The sequence below is a fragment of the Anabrus simplex genome, chromosome 6, assembly GCF_040414725.1.
Source record: "Anabrus simplex isolate iqAnaSimp1 chromosome 6, ASM4041472v1, whole genome shotgun sequence".
NCBI lineage: Eukaryota > Metazoa > Arthropoda > Insecta > Orthoptera > Tettigoniidae > Anabrus > Anabrus simplex.
In genome coordinates this window covers 259,549,845-259,567,730 of record NC_090270.1, presented here as the reverse complement: position 1 = coordinate 259,567,730, position 17,886 = coordinate 259,549,845, and the positions used below count along the sequence as shown (strand labels likewise).

At 39.3% G+C, this 17,886-nt stretch overlaps 1 protein-coding gene across 5 annotated transcripts in view; it reads right to left on the bottom strand.

Annotated features, from left to right (window-relative positions):
• Positions 1-17,886, bottom strand: part of LOC136876417 (eukaryotic translation initiation factor 4 gamma 1) — a 700,368-nt gene that overhangs the window by 292,083 nt on the left and 390,399 nt on the right. For all 5 annotated transcript variants that reach the window (XM_067150372.2, XM_067150376.2, XM_067150374.2 and 2 more), the window contains one exon: positions 6,826-7,178. In XM_067150372.2, the coding sequence (XP_067006473.2) occupies positions 6,826-7,178 (353 nt within the window). The remainder of the gene's footprint in view (positions 1-6,825; positions 7,179-17,886) is intronic.

The following is a 17,886-nucleotide window of genomic DNA, read 5'->3' as shown; positions in this document are numbered from 1 at the left end:
CTTCTGTTTCGGTTTCCAACTCCTGACAATCATCTACTGAATCTCTAAATTCCCTACTAAATAGGTTTGATTTCTCAGCATCTGTTAAATAGTGTACACCCCCTTCTCCCACCACTGTAGGAATTTGGATTCCTTTTCCTTTTTGATTCCTGATATATGAATACAGCTTTTTCCATTTCCCTTTGTAGTCATTACCCTCTTGAAGTATGCCATTCATATAATTCTCTTTTGCTTCCTTTTTCACTCTATTCAGTTCCCTCATTAGCCGTTTTCTTATTTCTCTACTCTCCCTACCCTCTTTGATTTTCCTGTTTACTATTCTACATTTTCTTTTTAATTTTCTTATTTCCCTTGTATAATAAACATGGTCAGAGGTCATTTTACCCTTCTTTACAGGTACAAATCTCTTCTCTCCTTCCCAAATGATTCCTTTAACCCTCTCATGCATGAATTTAAGAAAAATTAAATTTAAAATATTGTAATGTGATTTTCCTGATTAAAATGACCTTATTAGATGATACAAACATAAAACACAAAAGGAAGTTGCCATACTTGACGGGAGTTTGATGTCCTCATATGAGGACATTATGCATTTAGTGGAATAATGTCAACAAGTCATACATTTACTACTTTGGTTTATTATACTAGTATTTACAAGAACTTTTTGCACCTGTGGCAATTGTATGAGTACAGCGAAATTACACTGGTCCTCCTAGGGCATTTATATGTAACTGATGTACTTCACATGTTCATATTTCAGGCAATGGTATGGAAACTCTGAAAGCACTCTGGACATAGTGGTACATTACATTTTCTACAAACATACTGGGTTTACTTGCGCAGTTTTTGTCACGGCACCTGTTAGCATTTCTAGCCTCTGTTTTCTGCGGATAGTGTACTACTCCATCCATCCTCTTTTCAGCAGGCACAGTATGTGTAGCCTGTTTCTTGAGTGGTAATGATGGGTCATTTGTGCATCGCTGTCTCCTCTTCCGTGGTGCTTCTGTCTCGCCACTGAAGACAAGTACTGCTGCCACACGACTCTTGAACTCGGGCAGGTCCATAGCGGTCTTACAGTCCATTATCCATAGTAACCAAGCATTTACAACAGTGGCATTTAGCATATGGTAACTAACCTGAGAAATACTGTGATAATAGGCACGTGAGCACAAATCTTACACTGAGGTTACGCAATCATTCCTCATAATAATTGCTGTTATAATTTTAATGGCCGGTCCCCTGGTGTAGGGGTAGTATGCCTGCCTCTTACCCGGAGGCCCCGGGTTCGATTTCCGGCCAGGTCAGGGATTTTTACCTGAACCTGAGGGCTGGTTCGAGGTCCACTCAGCCTACGCGATTAAAATTAAGGAGCTATCTGACGGTGAGATAGCGGCCCCGGTCTAGAAATCCAGGAGTGGGGGCCGAGATGATTCGTTGTGCTGACCACACAACACCTCGTAATCTTCAGGCCTTCGGGCTGAGCGGCGGTCGCTTGGTGGGCCATCAAGGGCTGTGGTGCCATGGGGGGGGGGGGTTGGTTTTTAACAATTTTAATACATTCTTTAAAATTGTAAGTTACAAACCTACCCGAGACATCTTCACAGTGAAACAGCTCAAAGTAAATGTAGTGTGTTGTATGACACTGGAGAAACACGAACACTGATTATTTGATGCGATCAGTCAAATGCTGCTATCTGGTGGGAATGTTGTAAACTACTATAATCTTGTCCGACAAACATCACTCGCTCATCTGATAACATTACAAACCATTTGGAGAATCCTGGAAAATAAATATTGGCTGAAGCAGTTGAGAATACAAACTAACCTCAAAAATAACACATGGTAGTTTGTTGCATGATGTCCTCCTATGAGGACGGCCGTATTATACCAATATTGTGTAAAGACTATAAACCAGAATAAGCTAAATTATATTGGTAATGGTAGTAGAATACACAAAATGAAGAACTACACACTTACCTTGCGCATTTTCAAGATAGGAACAGCTCAAAACAATTGGAAAATATGACTTCTCATAAAATGGCGAACCATGAACATCATGTTTTCAATGATGCCAATTAAATGCTGCCACCAACTGGTTCTTTTTAAAACTGATGTTTTCCACTCTTAGCAACCTACAATAATCTTCTAATAACTTTACATCCATCTTTGGAAACTCCAGGGAATAAATAATGCCTAAAAATTCGGACGTCCTCATATGAGGACACCATGCATGAGAGGGTTAAATTTAGCACAAAGTGTATCCACGTTACTCCCTTCACTTATCCAGCAACTGAATTGTGATTTAAGGTAAGTCCCAAATTCATCAACTTTAGTTTTTCTGTACAATTTCTTGTCTTGTGTAACCCTCTTATTAAGCCTTTTTGGTACGAGTCCTACATCCATTATTACAGCCTTATGGTCTCCTATTCCTTCAATTCAGTTTTATCAACAATTTCCCATGGTTTAACCAAGAATACATCTAGTAAGTTATTGAGATGAGTCAGTTCTTGTACTACTTGTGCAAATCCTCCCTCGCAAATTAACTTATTTGCCAGTTTCTGTTAATGGGCTTCACTTGCAGCGGCATTCCACATTCAACTTCAGGCAAATTTAAATCTCCCCTAATTATTACCATATCATTATTATTGTTTTTATGAGTATAATCTATTATTTTCTCAAAGATTTCCATGTCTCTTTCCTCTCTTCCAGGCCTGTATGTTCCTATAATTCCCACCTCCTTCATATTATCATAAACTAATTTTATCCCTAATATTTCATTCCTTTCATCGGTAAACCATTCATGTGAACCGTAAGTTTCCTTCAAAGAATAAACACACACACACCCCCCCCCCCCCCTTTTATCTCCTCGGTCTCTACGATAGACTGTGTACCCTTCTGGAAATACTTCTCTATTACCCACCCCTTCTTTCAACCACAATTCCACCCCTATCACCACATCAGTCTCGTAAGATTCCATCAATGTACCGAATCTTAATTGTTTATTTACTACACTTTGACAGTTTACCAAGAGCAATCTCAGACCCCCTTCCTCCCTAAAAACTTGACTGTTGCAATTTGGTAACTTGAAATTTATGTAGTTTATGTAGTTTATATTTTAACAGGTTATTTAACACGAGTTTCAGGTCATCTGACCTACTTATTATTATGAGCGTAATACTAACCACTTTGAAATAAGTCATTTTAACACCTGTCACACACAATCTTTTCAATTGACAAGGTATAATGCCTAAACGCAACTATTGTAACGGCATAACGCAGCTGAGCTCAAGCACATCATCTTTTCATGCCAGACGATTTAATAAAAAACGAAAGATGACAAATTTATTTCTAGATGTTTTAACTGCAAACTTGGATTGTAACAAGATATATGTATATTGAGATGTATTTTATTATGTATTGTGAACATTTTAATGTGTTTATATAGTTGAAATTTTAATAAGTTTCAACACAAGTTTTAGGTCTTTAGACTTAAGTTTATGAGCATAGGACTAACCACTTTGAAACATGTCAATTTAACGTCTGTCACACACAATATTTTCAATTGGCAAGGCACAACACTTAAAATTGTAACTAATGTAAGAGTATAATACAGCTGAAGATAACTTTGTAAAGAGTCGTAACCGGTTCTGTTATATAAGCTATTATAATAAACCAGTGCACTATGTCTTCTGGTATGGGCTAGAGCAATCTTGTTACTTTCATTGATCTGTCTCAGCTTTATCCTTGGCTTTGACAAAATGAAAGTGACTGAGGTATGAGTGATGCTAGTAATGCCATTCCTTCTGCAGCCAGTCCCTGCTATGAATGGTGTGAAAATATTGCTCATAGGGTCGGTTGGTGCATGCATTTCAGTGGGCTTGGCAGACTGATATGTAATAGCAACTTCTGGCCCGGTGAGGAAAGCAACGGGAAACTACCTCACTCCTCATTTCCCTCGTATGCCTCTTCAGTGATGCCTAGGCCATCTATGACAGCTGATGGCAGAGCTGTTGAGGATCCAACCAGCCTTCGGGCTGAGGACTAAACATACACATACAATAAACCAGTATTGATCAGGTGGATCTTTTCTTTTCTATGATATACATATAAGACCTATACATCACTAGCCGCTGAAGTTGGCCGAATCTGGCAAGCAAGACGTGCGTGTAGCGGCAGCCAGTTTATATCTGACGCTGAGTGAAAGTAACAGTTTTATAGTAAGCAAGAATATTTTCCTGGTGGATCGTCGCAGAGACGCGTGAAATGTGTATTGCCGGCAAATTTTCAACGAGTTCCCTTCGATATTATGACGCCAATTTCAAGTTAATGGTTATTAAACCCACTGAGATAAAGCATAATTTTACAGCCGTAAAAAATACGGCATAACTAAAACCAGTCTAAAAATGCGTACTGTATAAGACGACATTCGTATGATTTAACAAAGCACTTTTTAAGCCAAGTTAATTTTTTGAAGGAAAAAGTGAGTTGTCTTGGATTCAGAAGGTATTTTTTATTTTTCAGAATGAAATTAGACACACACTGTCACGTAGTATCGGATTTCGAAAAACAACAAACAAGTAAGCCGCAGTGTGGATATTACCCGCGACAACTCTAATTTTGAACAAACTGATTGCCATTTCATACTGAGCTTAATGTGTATGGGGTTTTTCCCCGACTTCAAAAATCGGATATAACAACAATCTGCTATAGGGGGTAAATTTTTCGCCACTATGAATTCTCGCTATAACGGATTTCTAGTGTACCATTTACGAGCAACATTGACTTCTTCCAGAACGATCACCTTGTAGCAATATTTTATTCTATCAGTTACTCTTATATGCATTAGAGAACCACTTTCAGGTGCACTGAGTTTATACAGACTTCCCGAAAGATTTTGACACAGTTGGCTATAATACTATAATGCAAAAACTAAAGGTGATGGAATTAATGGGCCTCTCCTCTCGTGGTTTGAATCGTATCCTAAATATCTCGTAAAGACTTAAAATAAGGAATCATTTTTCTGTGCCTAATCAGGGGATATCCTCAAGGATATCACCTTGCTGCCTTAAAAATATACTTTAGAGTTGAGAATTGGTTTTGTTTGCTGGTAATGCAAAAAAATGTTTACCTACTTCATGGTTTGAAACTTCACGATTACACCCTCTGGAAATGTATTTTCGCAAAATGGGTTGAAACTTAAATCATGATAAATGTAAAACTATTTTTTTAAACAAGAAGAAAATATTTCAGTATAAAATCAGTTAACATTTTATCTCTTGCTGGTTTTATTCATATCAAAGCTATTATTGGGTATGATGCGCATAGGTATCACCCTAATATCACTATAAAATTTGTCACAAATGGAACATACTTGCTTTTACACATATCAAGTGAAAAATCTCTGGCAAATTAAGAAATACCGTCGTTATTTGAGAAATATGAAAACATACTTAAGGCTTGTAGACAGGAGTGGTTTATGTCGTATTCCGCTGCTGGTGCCGTCTTTTGTTACTTTCTTCAGGTCCAGGGCTAGCACCGTGGAATGGCAGGGCTATGTCTGTGGATTCTCATCTTTGTCCATTCGCTGCTGGCGCCGTCTTTTGTTACTTTCTTCAGGTCCAGGGCTAGCACCGTGGAATGTGAGTGCTATGTCTGTAGATTCTCATTATCTTTGTCCAGATGACTAGAGCGGCCAGTTCAAACAGCAAAATGGAGATCAACAGAAAAATAGCATGATCCCTGGACCAATAAATATTTTTATTTCTGTTCAAACGAAAGTAGCTCGATCCCTGGACCAATAAATCACTAGTCCGTTGAATTTTTCTTATGTACATTGGCCGTACCATTTTGTCACCTATTAAATATTGCATATCGCGATACAATTCATGAAATGATGTCATTGACAAGTGAAGCAATGAAACGAAAGCAAAGAACTTCAGTGACCACAGATATCACACACTAAATTGTTGAAAGTGTAAGACAAAAGACATACGTGTCACTGTGAGCGTAACACCAAATGTACTTGTAAAGTGGTAAAGTACGCATACATAATATACTCTAAAAATGAAATATTTCTCAATTTGCCAGAGATTTTTCTCTTGATATGTGTAAAAGCAATTATGTTCCATTTGTGACAAATTTTATTGTGATATCTGGGTGATACCAATGCGCATCGTACCCGCTATCATTTAATGAACATACTGGAGATAATTGTAAGGAATCATTAAGGACTGGGTTGCAATACTAGATATTCCAGAGAATTTTCAAACTTATCCATCTAACGCTTGCTGTATTACGTTGTTTAATTTAATACTGAGCACTTGATTAGATTAGATTCCGTACAATATGAATTTCTTTTCATATTCCTTTAGAACAGGATTCCCATATGAATATACAGCCTTATGACAATCATTAAATCTGCATAGCTTGTCACAACGCCGTTAATTAACAGTTACACATTTTGTTTTTAAATAGATACATTCCTTAGTAAACAGCCCACAATTTATACAAAAAATGCACTTCCATGAACTAGACAAGCGCACGAAGTTCAATCATATATGGTTCACTAACTGGCATAGAACCTATGCATTCCATGGACCAATTGAACGAACTTCAAGATTACTAAACAAAGTGGACATTGATAGATTTACTTGCCGACTGTTACAATTAAATTGCTTACAATATCTCCTATCCCATGCTTACAGGTACTATAACCTATGTGTGCATTTGTAAACTTTTCTTACACTCCACTGTCTTTTCTTTTTAGTTGTTTTTGTCTCTTATTTTGTAAAAGTCAAGTAATACTACTACAGTTAAAATACCTACTGGTTGAGGAGTTTCTCGATCACTGGATTCGCCCGACCTTGGAGGTGTGCTGCCACTGCTAGATTCATATAAATCAATGTTCTTCATAGTTTTTGGATCTACAATGTCCACCGCATACTTTCGACGAGCAGGCTTCCCTGCTGGTGCACCAGATCCAACTGCTCCAGCAGGTGCAGTTGTCTCTCCAGTCATGCCAGGAACGATCACCCCACCAGACATGATAGGCACCTGTGGGCCTTGACTGATCTGGGGAGGGGCACCAGGAACTACTACCTGCTGGTTTCCTCCGCCTCCAAGACCAGGACCACCAGCACCTCCCATGCCTCCCCTTGGCTGCACTCCTGAGAAGTAATCTGTAAAAGCAGATAACATTACCAAGGTTAATACTACACCATTTTAAAGTTCTTACTACAATGTTGTGTGGCCTCCAAATAGACGTGGTGCAAGTATTTCTTGTTTATATCCATCGGGGAAACTAGACTAGATCTCTGCCATGAAGCTTTTACAACCTTTGGTCTCAAAATAGGCAAAACAAAGACAGTTGGCTTGGTGATGAGTAGAAATTCTCCAACTGTTCATCTAAGAAATGGAGATGAGGAGATGGATATTGAACACAACTTCCAGTATTTAGGTAGTGTTCTGTCATCAGACAATACCATACATCAAGAGATTAGTAACAGAATACAGAAAGCTTCAAAATTCTATCACGCTGTACGTCAAATACTTTGGGATGAAACATTTCCGTTAGTTTAGAAGATCAGCTTATACAAAATACATCTAGTACCTATACTGACGTATGGCCTGGAAGCAGCAACACTTACTGGACCAACAAAGAGTTGTCTTCAGGCAACAGAAATGAAGTTCCTCTGTTCTTGTCTACAAAAAACAAAAATGGATAAAATAAGGAATGTGGATATCCGACAACAGCTTGGATTGGAAAGAAGCTTGCTGGAGACTCTACAAGTGAAGAGATTGCAATGGTATAGTCACATCAAAAGAATGAACCCTCATAGGACGCCTCAAACATACTTTGACCACAATGTTCCTGGGAAGAGACCAAGAGGAAGACCTCGTAATGTTTGGAAAAAACAGATAATGAAGGACCTTGAAATTAGAGATGCGAACTGGTGTCGCATATATGAGCAGCATCTGTGGATGGATAGAACAAAGTGGAGGAGGCTCGTACACAACCGCACCCAGCTTGCTGGAGCGAAGAAATTATGATGATGATCCATCGGGGACCAGGTAACGAGGTAGGAGAGGGAGAAACCACCCTGCTTCTGTTGAATAACAAATTACTAATATTTGCTTTACGTTCCACTAATTTACCTTTTTTACAGTATTCGGAGATCCTGAAGTGCCAAAATTTAGTCCCACCGGAGTTCTTTTACGTGCCAGTAAATCTACCAACACGAGGCTGGCGTATTTGAGCACCTTCAAATACCACCGGACTGGGCTAGGATAGAACCTGCTAAGTTGAGGTCAAAAGACCAGCGCTTCAACCGTAAGCCACTCAGCCCAGCTGTTGGATAACACCAAGGGCTCTGTACAATGCTTAACGTCCTCAACTGACGGACAAATCAAAATCACCACCATCCGCACTTGCTCAATATCAACACTGTGGAGAGGTATGGAAGTGAACCCGGGTTTCGGCATGCAATGAAATGATCATAAAATTTATTCCATGACCTTTCCTGCTCTGCCATTATATTCTGAAGTAAGAAGCGACTAAAAGGAGTGACCAAGGTATGATCGAATTAGAACCATGAGACTACTTGTAAGTAGTACCACCATGCTGGGAACAACATAGGTTGCTTTTACTTTCGCGTAGTACCACTATGTTAGGTACAAAATAGGTTTGTGATTAGCAGCAAGAATGTGTTTCAGGCTTTACATTACCTGTGATTAGTACCACTATATGAGCAACACAATGGTTTTGGCTTGCCTATGATTCGTAACCACTCTGAGGAACACCACGGGATAGTAAGTCCCTGTGGTTAGTACACTTCTGTAATGAGCACCATAGGTTTGCTTGCCTCTAAATGGCGCCACAATGTGTGAAACACATAGGTCTGTATTACATGTGCGAATTTCATTACCTGCGATTAGTACCATAATGTGTGGAATACCGCGGGATACCATGGGTGTATTCTTCGTCTGCGCCCCCCACCCACAGGGGGTTCTTACAAATGAAAAGAAAATCATTGGCCTGGAACATACTATTACTCCTTACTTTCATTTTTTTGTGTATCAACATTTCCCCAGGAATTTACTGTTCACCTTTAATACTAGTTTGCTCAGCTATATGTCAACAAACTTATACGATAACAGTTTTACATGGAATGTCGAAGCTCAGTAACAAGTTTGATGATCTCGGTGACCGACTGACAGAGTGCAGGTTATTTGCTCTTTGGAGAAGTTGGCACAAGTGATATTGGACAGCAAATGAAATGGCGTATGGCTTTTAGTGACGAGAGTGTGAAATGGTGTATGGCTTTCAGTGCCGGGAGTGTCCGAGGACAAGTTCAGCTCGCCTGGTGCAGGTCTTTTGAGTTGACGCCCGTAGGTGACCTGCACATCGTGATGAGGATGAAATGAAGATGACACATACACCCAGCCCGTGTCAGCGAAATTAACCACTGATGGTTAAAATTCCCGACCCTGCCGGGAATCGAACCCGGGACACCTGTGACCAAAGGCCAGCACGCTAACCATTTAGCTATGGAGCCGGACGTTCAGCAGCTTGCCATCCTACAACTCTGGAAAAATTGCACACTAGTTATGTACTCTGCAATGCAATCTAGGGAATATGTGCTACAGCAATGTACCGACATTTACGTACGATAAAGAAATTTGATAAAATTGAAACATTTCAAAACTAGAATACCAGGCAGAATTCTCAATATCCTGGAGACATACTAAAGGCAATTAGTTGGGATATAGTACCATAACTGAAGTCTTAAATTTTATTACCATCTGCATGCATGAACTACAAAAATGGAGAGATACTATACTAGCCCCAGTGTGCAAAGGAAAGGGTGATAAGGTTGTTAATTTCAGGCCACCTCCTAACAAATGAGATAGAAACAGAAAAGGAATGGACACAATTCAAGAAAATACTTGTGAGCTCAGCTGTATTGTAGGAGGAAGAAGAGTTGTATACCAAAAGAAAAGAAAACTTGTTGGTGGAATGATTCTGTTCAGCAAGCCATAAAAGACAGAAATACGGCAAGATGAGAAAGATAATCTATTAGGCGCAGATAAGTGTTACATAAAGCTGAGAGAACTACAGCAGAAGTATAGAGACCTAAAACTCAGAGCAAAGAGAGTAATTAAATCTGAGAAAGAAAAACTGACTTTCATTTACTGACAAATTTGTAGAAGACAGCAAAGGAAATAAGAAACTTCTGTACAGAATTGTGAAAAACAAAAGAACTATTCATGTACCAATTAAAGCACTCGAAAGAGATGATGGCAGTATAACGTGGAGACAGGGAGGCATTCAGGAACAGAAAGGTATTTTTCTTCTTGTATAATGGAACAGACCCAGCAAAAATATCTCAAGAAGATCTGGAATTGGATACTGGGAACAAGGCTGGGAACAGTGAATTCCCACCGACTGGGTTTGAGATTGAAAATGCTCTGAACAGAATGAGCAAAATGCAGATCACCTGGCCTTAATGAGGTGAGCTCAAGACATGATTAAAGCTCCTGGAACTCATGGACTTCACTGGCTAATAAATGATGAATGCTGCATGGAATGAAGAAAAAATCCAGACTGACTGGACTAAGGGTTGTGTAGACCCCCTCTTCAAGAAAGGAAATAAGACATATGTGGGAATTAGAGGAATCACACTCCTGTCTCATGAACTTAAGTTGACGGAGACAGTGATACAGAAAAACACTCGCACAGCATCCAAATCAACTTACTCGATTACACCTTGAAATGGAACAAAGGGAGGCAATTTCAACGTCTACTGGCGTGATACATTTTTTGTGCTGTTTGTTCGATAGAAATAGCTTGCCCGACAATGTATTTACTGTGGACTTCCTGTCACACACGCACCTCCCATGTGCAGAATGCGCTGCCCAGCTGCGGGACTGGATCTGCTTCAGGTTGCTCACCCTATATATATAAATCTACCTGTAAGGCGAGTTGTGGGTGGGTTATGAGAATCATGCGACAGCATGATCTGCCGGTGTGAAGGAGAAGAACATTATGTCAAAAGTTGCATGCTGGTTACAAGGCGAAGACTTCAAATTTTCACCAATATGTCTTGTGTTTCCACCAGGAACCTCTACTACTATAATTATTTTATATAAATATGCAAGTATTACATGCAGCTAAAACTTATATACAACCTGTGATGAATTTCGGTGAATACTTTTGTACTATCAACAGATGAATAATGCACGACAGTGCTCTTACTGTACTTCGAAATGGTCCCCTCCCATGACTATGCACTGCTGAGATCGGTGATACATGTCCTGGAAACTTTGCAGGACGGCTTCCTTTGGGATAGCGTTCAAAACCCTCTTCAAGTTTCTTAGGATGTCAGGAATAGCGTCCAATCTCTCTCCTTTCAAGGAGAGTTTGAGTCGTGAGAATAGGAGGAAGTCTGGAGGATTGACATCTGGCGATTATGGATGTTCAAGTTGCACCAGCCCCTTTTTGCTATGAACTGTTTGGTAATATTGGCTGTGTGTGGACGAGCGTTGTCAAAGACATAAAACCATGAACCTTGTTGTCCGTACTGGCATTGTACCCTGTGTAGATGTTTCATAAAATGGGTCAATATCTATGTATCATGCAGCATTCAACGTCGTTACCTCAAGCAGAAATTCCTTGTGGATAATGCCTTGACCAGGCATCGTCAATAGAGAGCAAAATGCCTTCGGAGCCAGTTTGCTCCCCGCTCTTGAGGAGCAAGAGCAGCTTAGCGAGCAAGTAGAAGAAGTAGGGGAAGTGCATGACGTAGTACTGCATGTGCTGAAGGCCAGTGGCGCAAGTACAGTACAGCCACGTTATGCAAACCCGCCTGACTGCTGCTCTCGTCACGTGACAAACACCTGTCCCGAGGGGAGCAAGTAACACCGGCTCCCTGGAGCAACTACGTGATGTCGTCTGGCCTTGAATATCAAAAAAGGTGATGAGCAACATTTTGATGCAGGACTTTTTGGCTCTCACCTTTTTCCGATGAGGGGATCCCAGAGAACAGGATTCCATCCTTTGCCATTTCGTTTCAGGGTCATACCTGAGCGACCAGGTTACATCCTCAGCGACAATACAGTTCAAGAAATTTGGTGTTGCATCCGTCGTTTCGACAAAATCCTGTGGAGCCTCTAAATGTGCCTGCTTCTGATCAGTCAAGTGATGTGGCACAAGACGAGAACACGTTTTCCTCTTCCCTAACTTCTGGGTAACGATTTGTTGCACGGATTCACAATCAACCTGCAGTTTATCCGCGACCATGCGCACAGTTAATCGCCGATCGTTCGTGATTAATGTCCTCACCTTGTCAATGTTTTAGTCACTGACGGCGGGCGCCGGTCTTCCACTACGTGGGTTGTCGGAAATACTTTCCCGGCCTCCTTAAAAACGGGTGAACCACTCATACACACACTTCAAGGACAGTGCTTGATCTTCACAAACACGTACCAGCATCGCAGGCGTTTATTTCGGTGTCTTGCCAAAGCTTAAAACTGTACATTTATCTTTTAGCCGTTCATGTTCCTGTTCGCAGTTCAGAACGAATGCACTAAACACGCACTGTGTCAAACAGATCTTACACAACATGGCACACACACACACACACGATGCTCAATTGAACAACATTGGGAGCAGAAGGTCAAAACCTGCTGCAAAGGTGCAGCGTTCTGTGTCGCCAATGTTGCCGGATCGACCATTCTGACTTCATTCACCGAATTTTATTGTCACAGGTTGTAAAATAAAATTTCGTTACAGCAATTTTTGGCATAAAACAATTACCAGTATTAAAAAATTCTTATTGAAACGATCACAAGAGTAGCTTAAATTTTCGAAAAATTTTGGAACAAAATGTGCACCGATTATGCTGTGAAATAAGTAGTGCTTTTAGATTTCCGAAGCTACATTTATAAATAAGCAGTAGATCCAAACCTGTCAGCACAGACATGGCGTGGAATGACATTAGTAGATTAATAAGCTTGAGTTTTTAAAAGTAGTTAGGATCATAAAACACACACAAATAATTCAATATAGCTCACAAAAAGATGGAGCAATTTAACTGAAGTTAGTACACTTGTAATTTACTATCTAGAAAAAAATACTGTGGGGTTAAGGAATCCTTACTGCCCCTAGTAATGGGATGAGGTGGATGTGACATAGAAAATTAATTTAAAAAACAACCAATATTAGTTTTCAGGATCACCAAGATGACTAGACACACTTCAGAAGCAGTTTTAAGTCAAGCGTTCAGGCATTGGCAGAGGGGTTAGAAGCAGTGAAAAGAAAGATGCCCAAAATGATATTAGCATTGAATCCACAGTCTGCACAGTAGCTAGTATGATTGGTAACTGTCCCTATGATAGCTGTCCCTAACTATGTAGCAATGTTGTAGAGTGAGGTGGTCAGAGTCAATAACCAAGTACAGCATTTCAAAATGATTCTGAATGTTCATTAACCTACATCACTCAGAACGTTGTCTTGTAAACTTTCATATTTAAGAAGTTCAACAGGACAAATAGAATACTTCTTTCTTTATGCAATACTTATTAGTTTGCCTGATGACATTAATGAGGAGGAGACTATCTGGAATTCTATTTTATATTATTGACATTACGTCCCACTACGTTTATGGTTTTCAGAGATCCTGAGGTGCCAGAATTTAGACCCACAAGAGTTTCTACGTGCTAATCACTCTACAGACACAAGGCCGACTTAGTTCAGCACCTTCACATAAAACTGGACTGAGCCAGGATTGATCTAGTCAATTTTGGAACAGAAAGCCAACGCCTCAACAGTCAGTTTCATGGCCTAGATAAGAAAGAAAGTTCACTAAGGTGCTAGGCGGAGTGGCTTGCTCTCAGAAATATAATGGCATGCTTAAAGAAATGTGTAATCCCATTTTCTGAAGGAGATACTCAAAAGAAGCGGATTTACTTGAATATCAAGCCTGCGGAAACAACAAAATATGACATTGTTCAAAAATCGAAGTATTTCACATTCTGCATATAAATTAAACATGTACTAAACAGTGGACGACAAACCACAGTTCAGATGGGACAAAACTACCATACAATGGGAGATGTTGCCACAATTTCGGCATCTTCCAACAATTTCAACCTTGTTAACCCGGGATTGGAAACTTAGATTTTTGTAACGTTAATAGTAACGCGGGGTGTCCTCAGACCCCCAGCAGTTTCCCGTCTGTGTTACTGGAAAAAACAAAGTTATATTTTCATAAACAGTAAGAGAGGTTTTAACAGAGAATAAGACTCAATATAGCGTGAAGTATGTTATTGGCACATCAACAAACGGATACAAATCACTGATGCAACGTTAATTCAGTTTGCAATCGTACTAATTTCTATTGCAATTCATTTCATTGTAAGTCTCATTTAGATTCACTAGTCGTGTGTTTACCAACATCAATGCAAGTTTCACAAACATTTTTCATATGCTTCATACACATATATCATAAACACTTACTGCAGAATGACCTAGTCTTTATGTCCTTACTCCTGGGACAAATAGTGCATCTTGAATTGCCACTGGGACCTGGCTCTGCTTGTGAACCATCACTTAGTTCAATCTTCACTCGCTTGGCTGCTTTCTGGCGGATATGCCTAGGTATTTCGGGTTTCGGTGTTCTTTTTCTGAGCTGATCTTCAACAAGTTTGATAACCATTTCTACCAGAAATTTACTGCGCTTCATCTTCTTATCTGGCATGTTACAGTTGTAAATTACATTGCTATTTATTCCCGCAATATCCAGAACTCTTAAGATCACCAATGACCAGCGTTTACATTTTCTAGACGTGGTGTAGGAGGTGCTTAACTAGTCAACGACATCCACACCACACTTGGTGAGGTTGTTTAAGGTAGTTATGTTTGGTTTGTTGTGCCCACCTGTAGACAAATCTATGGTATCATCTTCCAAGCGCAGTCGGATTCCTGTTTTTCTTTCATCCTTGTTATTTTTCATCTTCCTCCTTTCCCTCCCGACCCTTCTTTGCTTGCATTATTAAGAGTTTTGTAAAACACCCTGGAGGTGTTAGTTTCTCTTTTTTTTCAATCGTGGCCAATAATTATGGTTGTCATGCTAAAATGTTGCTTTATGAAAAGTTTATCCTCGTTATCCTAAAAAGGAAAGTTCTGAATCTACGGTATGTGTAAATCGTTCTAAAGTTTGTGAGATTATTTTGGGTAGCAGGTTCTTCCTTTATTTTGATTGTTCGAACTCTGTGGTCTTTAATAAAAGTGGGAAAACGCATTACTGGACTTCATCTATGTTATCTCTTGGACTTTTTTCAAATCCCATGATAATCTGTGTATGTAATTACAAAGTCAATTGTCTAATATATTTCATTATCTGAATTGTCAAATGATGGTCCTTTTCTCATTTCTGGTACCTGCCACAGAAATCTCTCCTATCCCCCCCTCGCAGTGTAGCTTCCTATCACTCTGCTCATTCCTGTTTTACGCAGAATCTTGGCCTCATAAACCTTGTTAGGAGAATTGGTGACATTCTCGCCTTTGCTTTGGAATCATCTTGTTTTTCAAACAGCGCCGATGCAAATATACTATGCCAAAATAATCTATGTTGCACTATTGCATTACAAATGGTAGCAGACACTTTTCATCCTCAATTTAATTATATTTTCTTCATCAAACTGATACCATTTTTGCGTTTCCTTTAGACATTTTCTCATTTTGTCTTCTTGTTCTCTTAACATTATGGCTTGCTTTTCGGATAATTTTCGCTTGGGCGAAGATAGTGATTTACCTCCACACCCCCATTAAATCAAAACCGGTCTTTACCTAATTTTTGAACTGATCTAATTTCATCTTCTGATACCCCAGCATTATCTTCGTGATCTTTCTCCCGATTTGCTCACCCATTCTGAGGGCAAGCACTCTCCATTGCCTCAACAACATTCTATGTCTCCCGATCCACATTTTCATCCCCCTCACCCTCACCCCTTCAGTACCACAATACAATTCTGCTGATACCTCTATGAATGTACAGATCATAAAACTATCTCTTGATCAAGTACCCAAATTACAATCTACCGATCCTCGTAGTTTGACCTTGTGGCTCTTTTCTACCCGAAAATTTCTGAATATCGGACTAGCTTTATTACTGGCCTTTTTACTAACTTTTGGGGTTGATAATATGTTAAGCTTTTCAAATTGGTATCAACTTCGTAATGCCATACATAACTATTTCTTACCTTATGAAATACGTTGTAAGCTCAGCCTTGAATTTATTCGTCATCAACTTCCCACCGAACCTGCTCATGATTATCTTGATTCGATTACAACCTACAATGATATTTAAAATATCACTCATTCTGTCAATGACTTAATTTCCATTGTTCAATTCTATGCTACTCCTTCCTTTCGCCAGCTCATTAACGCTTTAAAATCCTCCTACGTCCATGCTTCAGCTTTATAATTTAGCTCAATCCCATGCCTTTAATTCTTTGAGAGATGTTTCTTATTACTCATCTATCCTACCTCCTGTAGATTCTCGTCCTTCACCTTCCCCTTCTTTAGCTTTACCTTCTACATCTGTTTCTTCTGATAATACTCGTTCTATTATCTGCTACTGTTGTAAAGCAAAGGGTCATATTTCTAGAAATTGTGCTACTCCCTCTTTGGGAAACGTGTCTTACCCGTGTCGTTAGTAGGCGTCATGATGGGAAAAATCTGGCTTCTGTTGTTCAGTCCCCCTCTAACTTTGTTTCCTATGTTCGTTCTTTGCCTCTTAAATTTTCTTCTCAACCTTTTTTGACGGAAGGTTCGTCATTTGTACCCCCTACTTCTCAAATTGTCTTGACTATTCATAATGTCCCTTCAGTCGCTCTTCCTGATTCAGGGGCTGCTGTTCCCTTAATTAGTATATCCTTTTTTGAATCCTTGAAAAAGGTACTTCCTCATCTTCATTTTCTTTCCCTACACTGCCCGTTGTGTTTCGGCTTCTAATCAACCTATTGATGTTCTGTCATATTTCTCTTACTGTTAAAATTCAACATTTTTCTTGGCCCTTTACCTTTCTTGTTGTTTCGGACTTATCTTCTATTATTTTAGGCTATGATTTTTTCTCCCATACTGGCCTAATTTTTTATTCAATGAACTCTACAGTTTCTTTCCATTTTTCTTCAACAGTTATTCCACTGATTAATATTGATGATTATCCTCTGACTTCATCAATGTCTCATAGTATTAATTCCATTCATTCTGATCAAATTGCCTCTTTGTTAACCAAATTTTCTGATATCACTCCTGTTCTTGGTACTGTAAAAAATTTCAAGGCTCATATTGACTTAATCGATAGTACTCCGGTTCGCTCATCCCCTTATTTTTTAAGCCCTCCTTGAATGAAAATTTTGAATCAATTAGTTGATAAAATGCTTCAAGACAAAACTATAATTCCTTCTTCTACTTATACTTCCCCTACCATCAGTCGATAAACCCGATGGATCTTCAAGATTCATCGTGGATTATAGAAAATTAAATGGCTGCATACTCTACGATTTTTATCCCATGCCCAAATTGCAGTCCGCCTTTCAACATTTCTCCAATGCCAAATACTATTGAAATTTCGATCTTAATTCTGCGTACAATCAAATTCCCTTAGACGAAATTAGCCCTCGTTACATTGCTTTTATTACTAATAATGGTCTTTTTCAGTTTCAAAAAGTTCCTTTTGGCCTTAATTCAGGTTCCCAAATTAAGCAACGCTTTGTTGATTCACTTTTTTCTGACATAAAATATCAATAACTGTTCCCATTCATTGGCGATATTTTGATCTATTCCCCTGAACTTTCCACTCACCTACAGCATGTTCGTCAAGT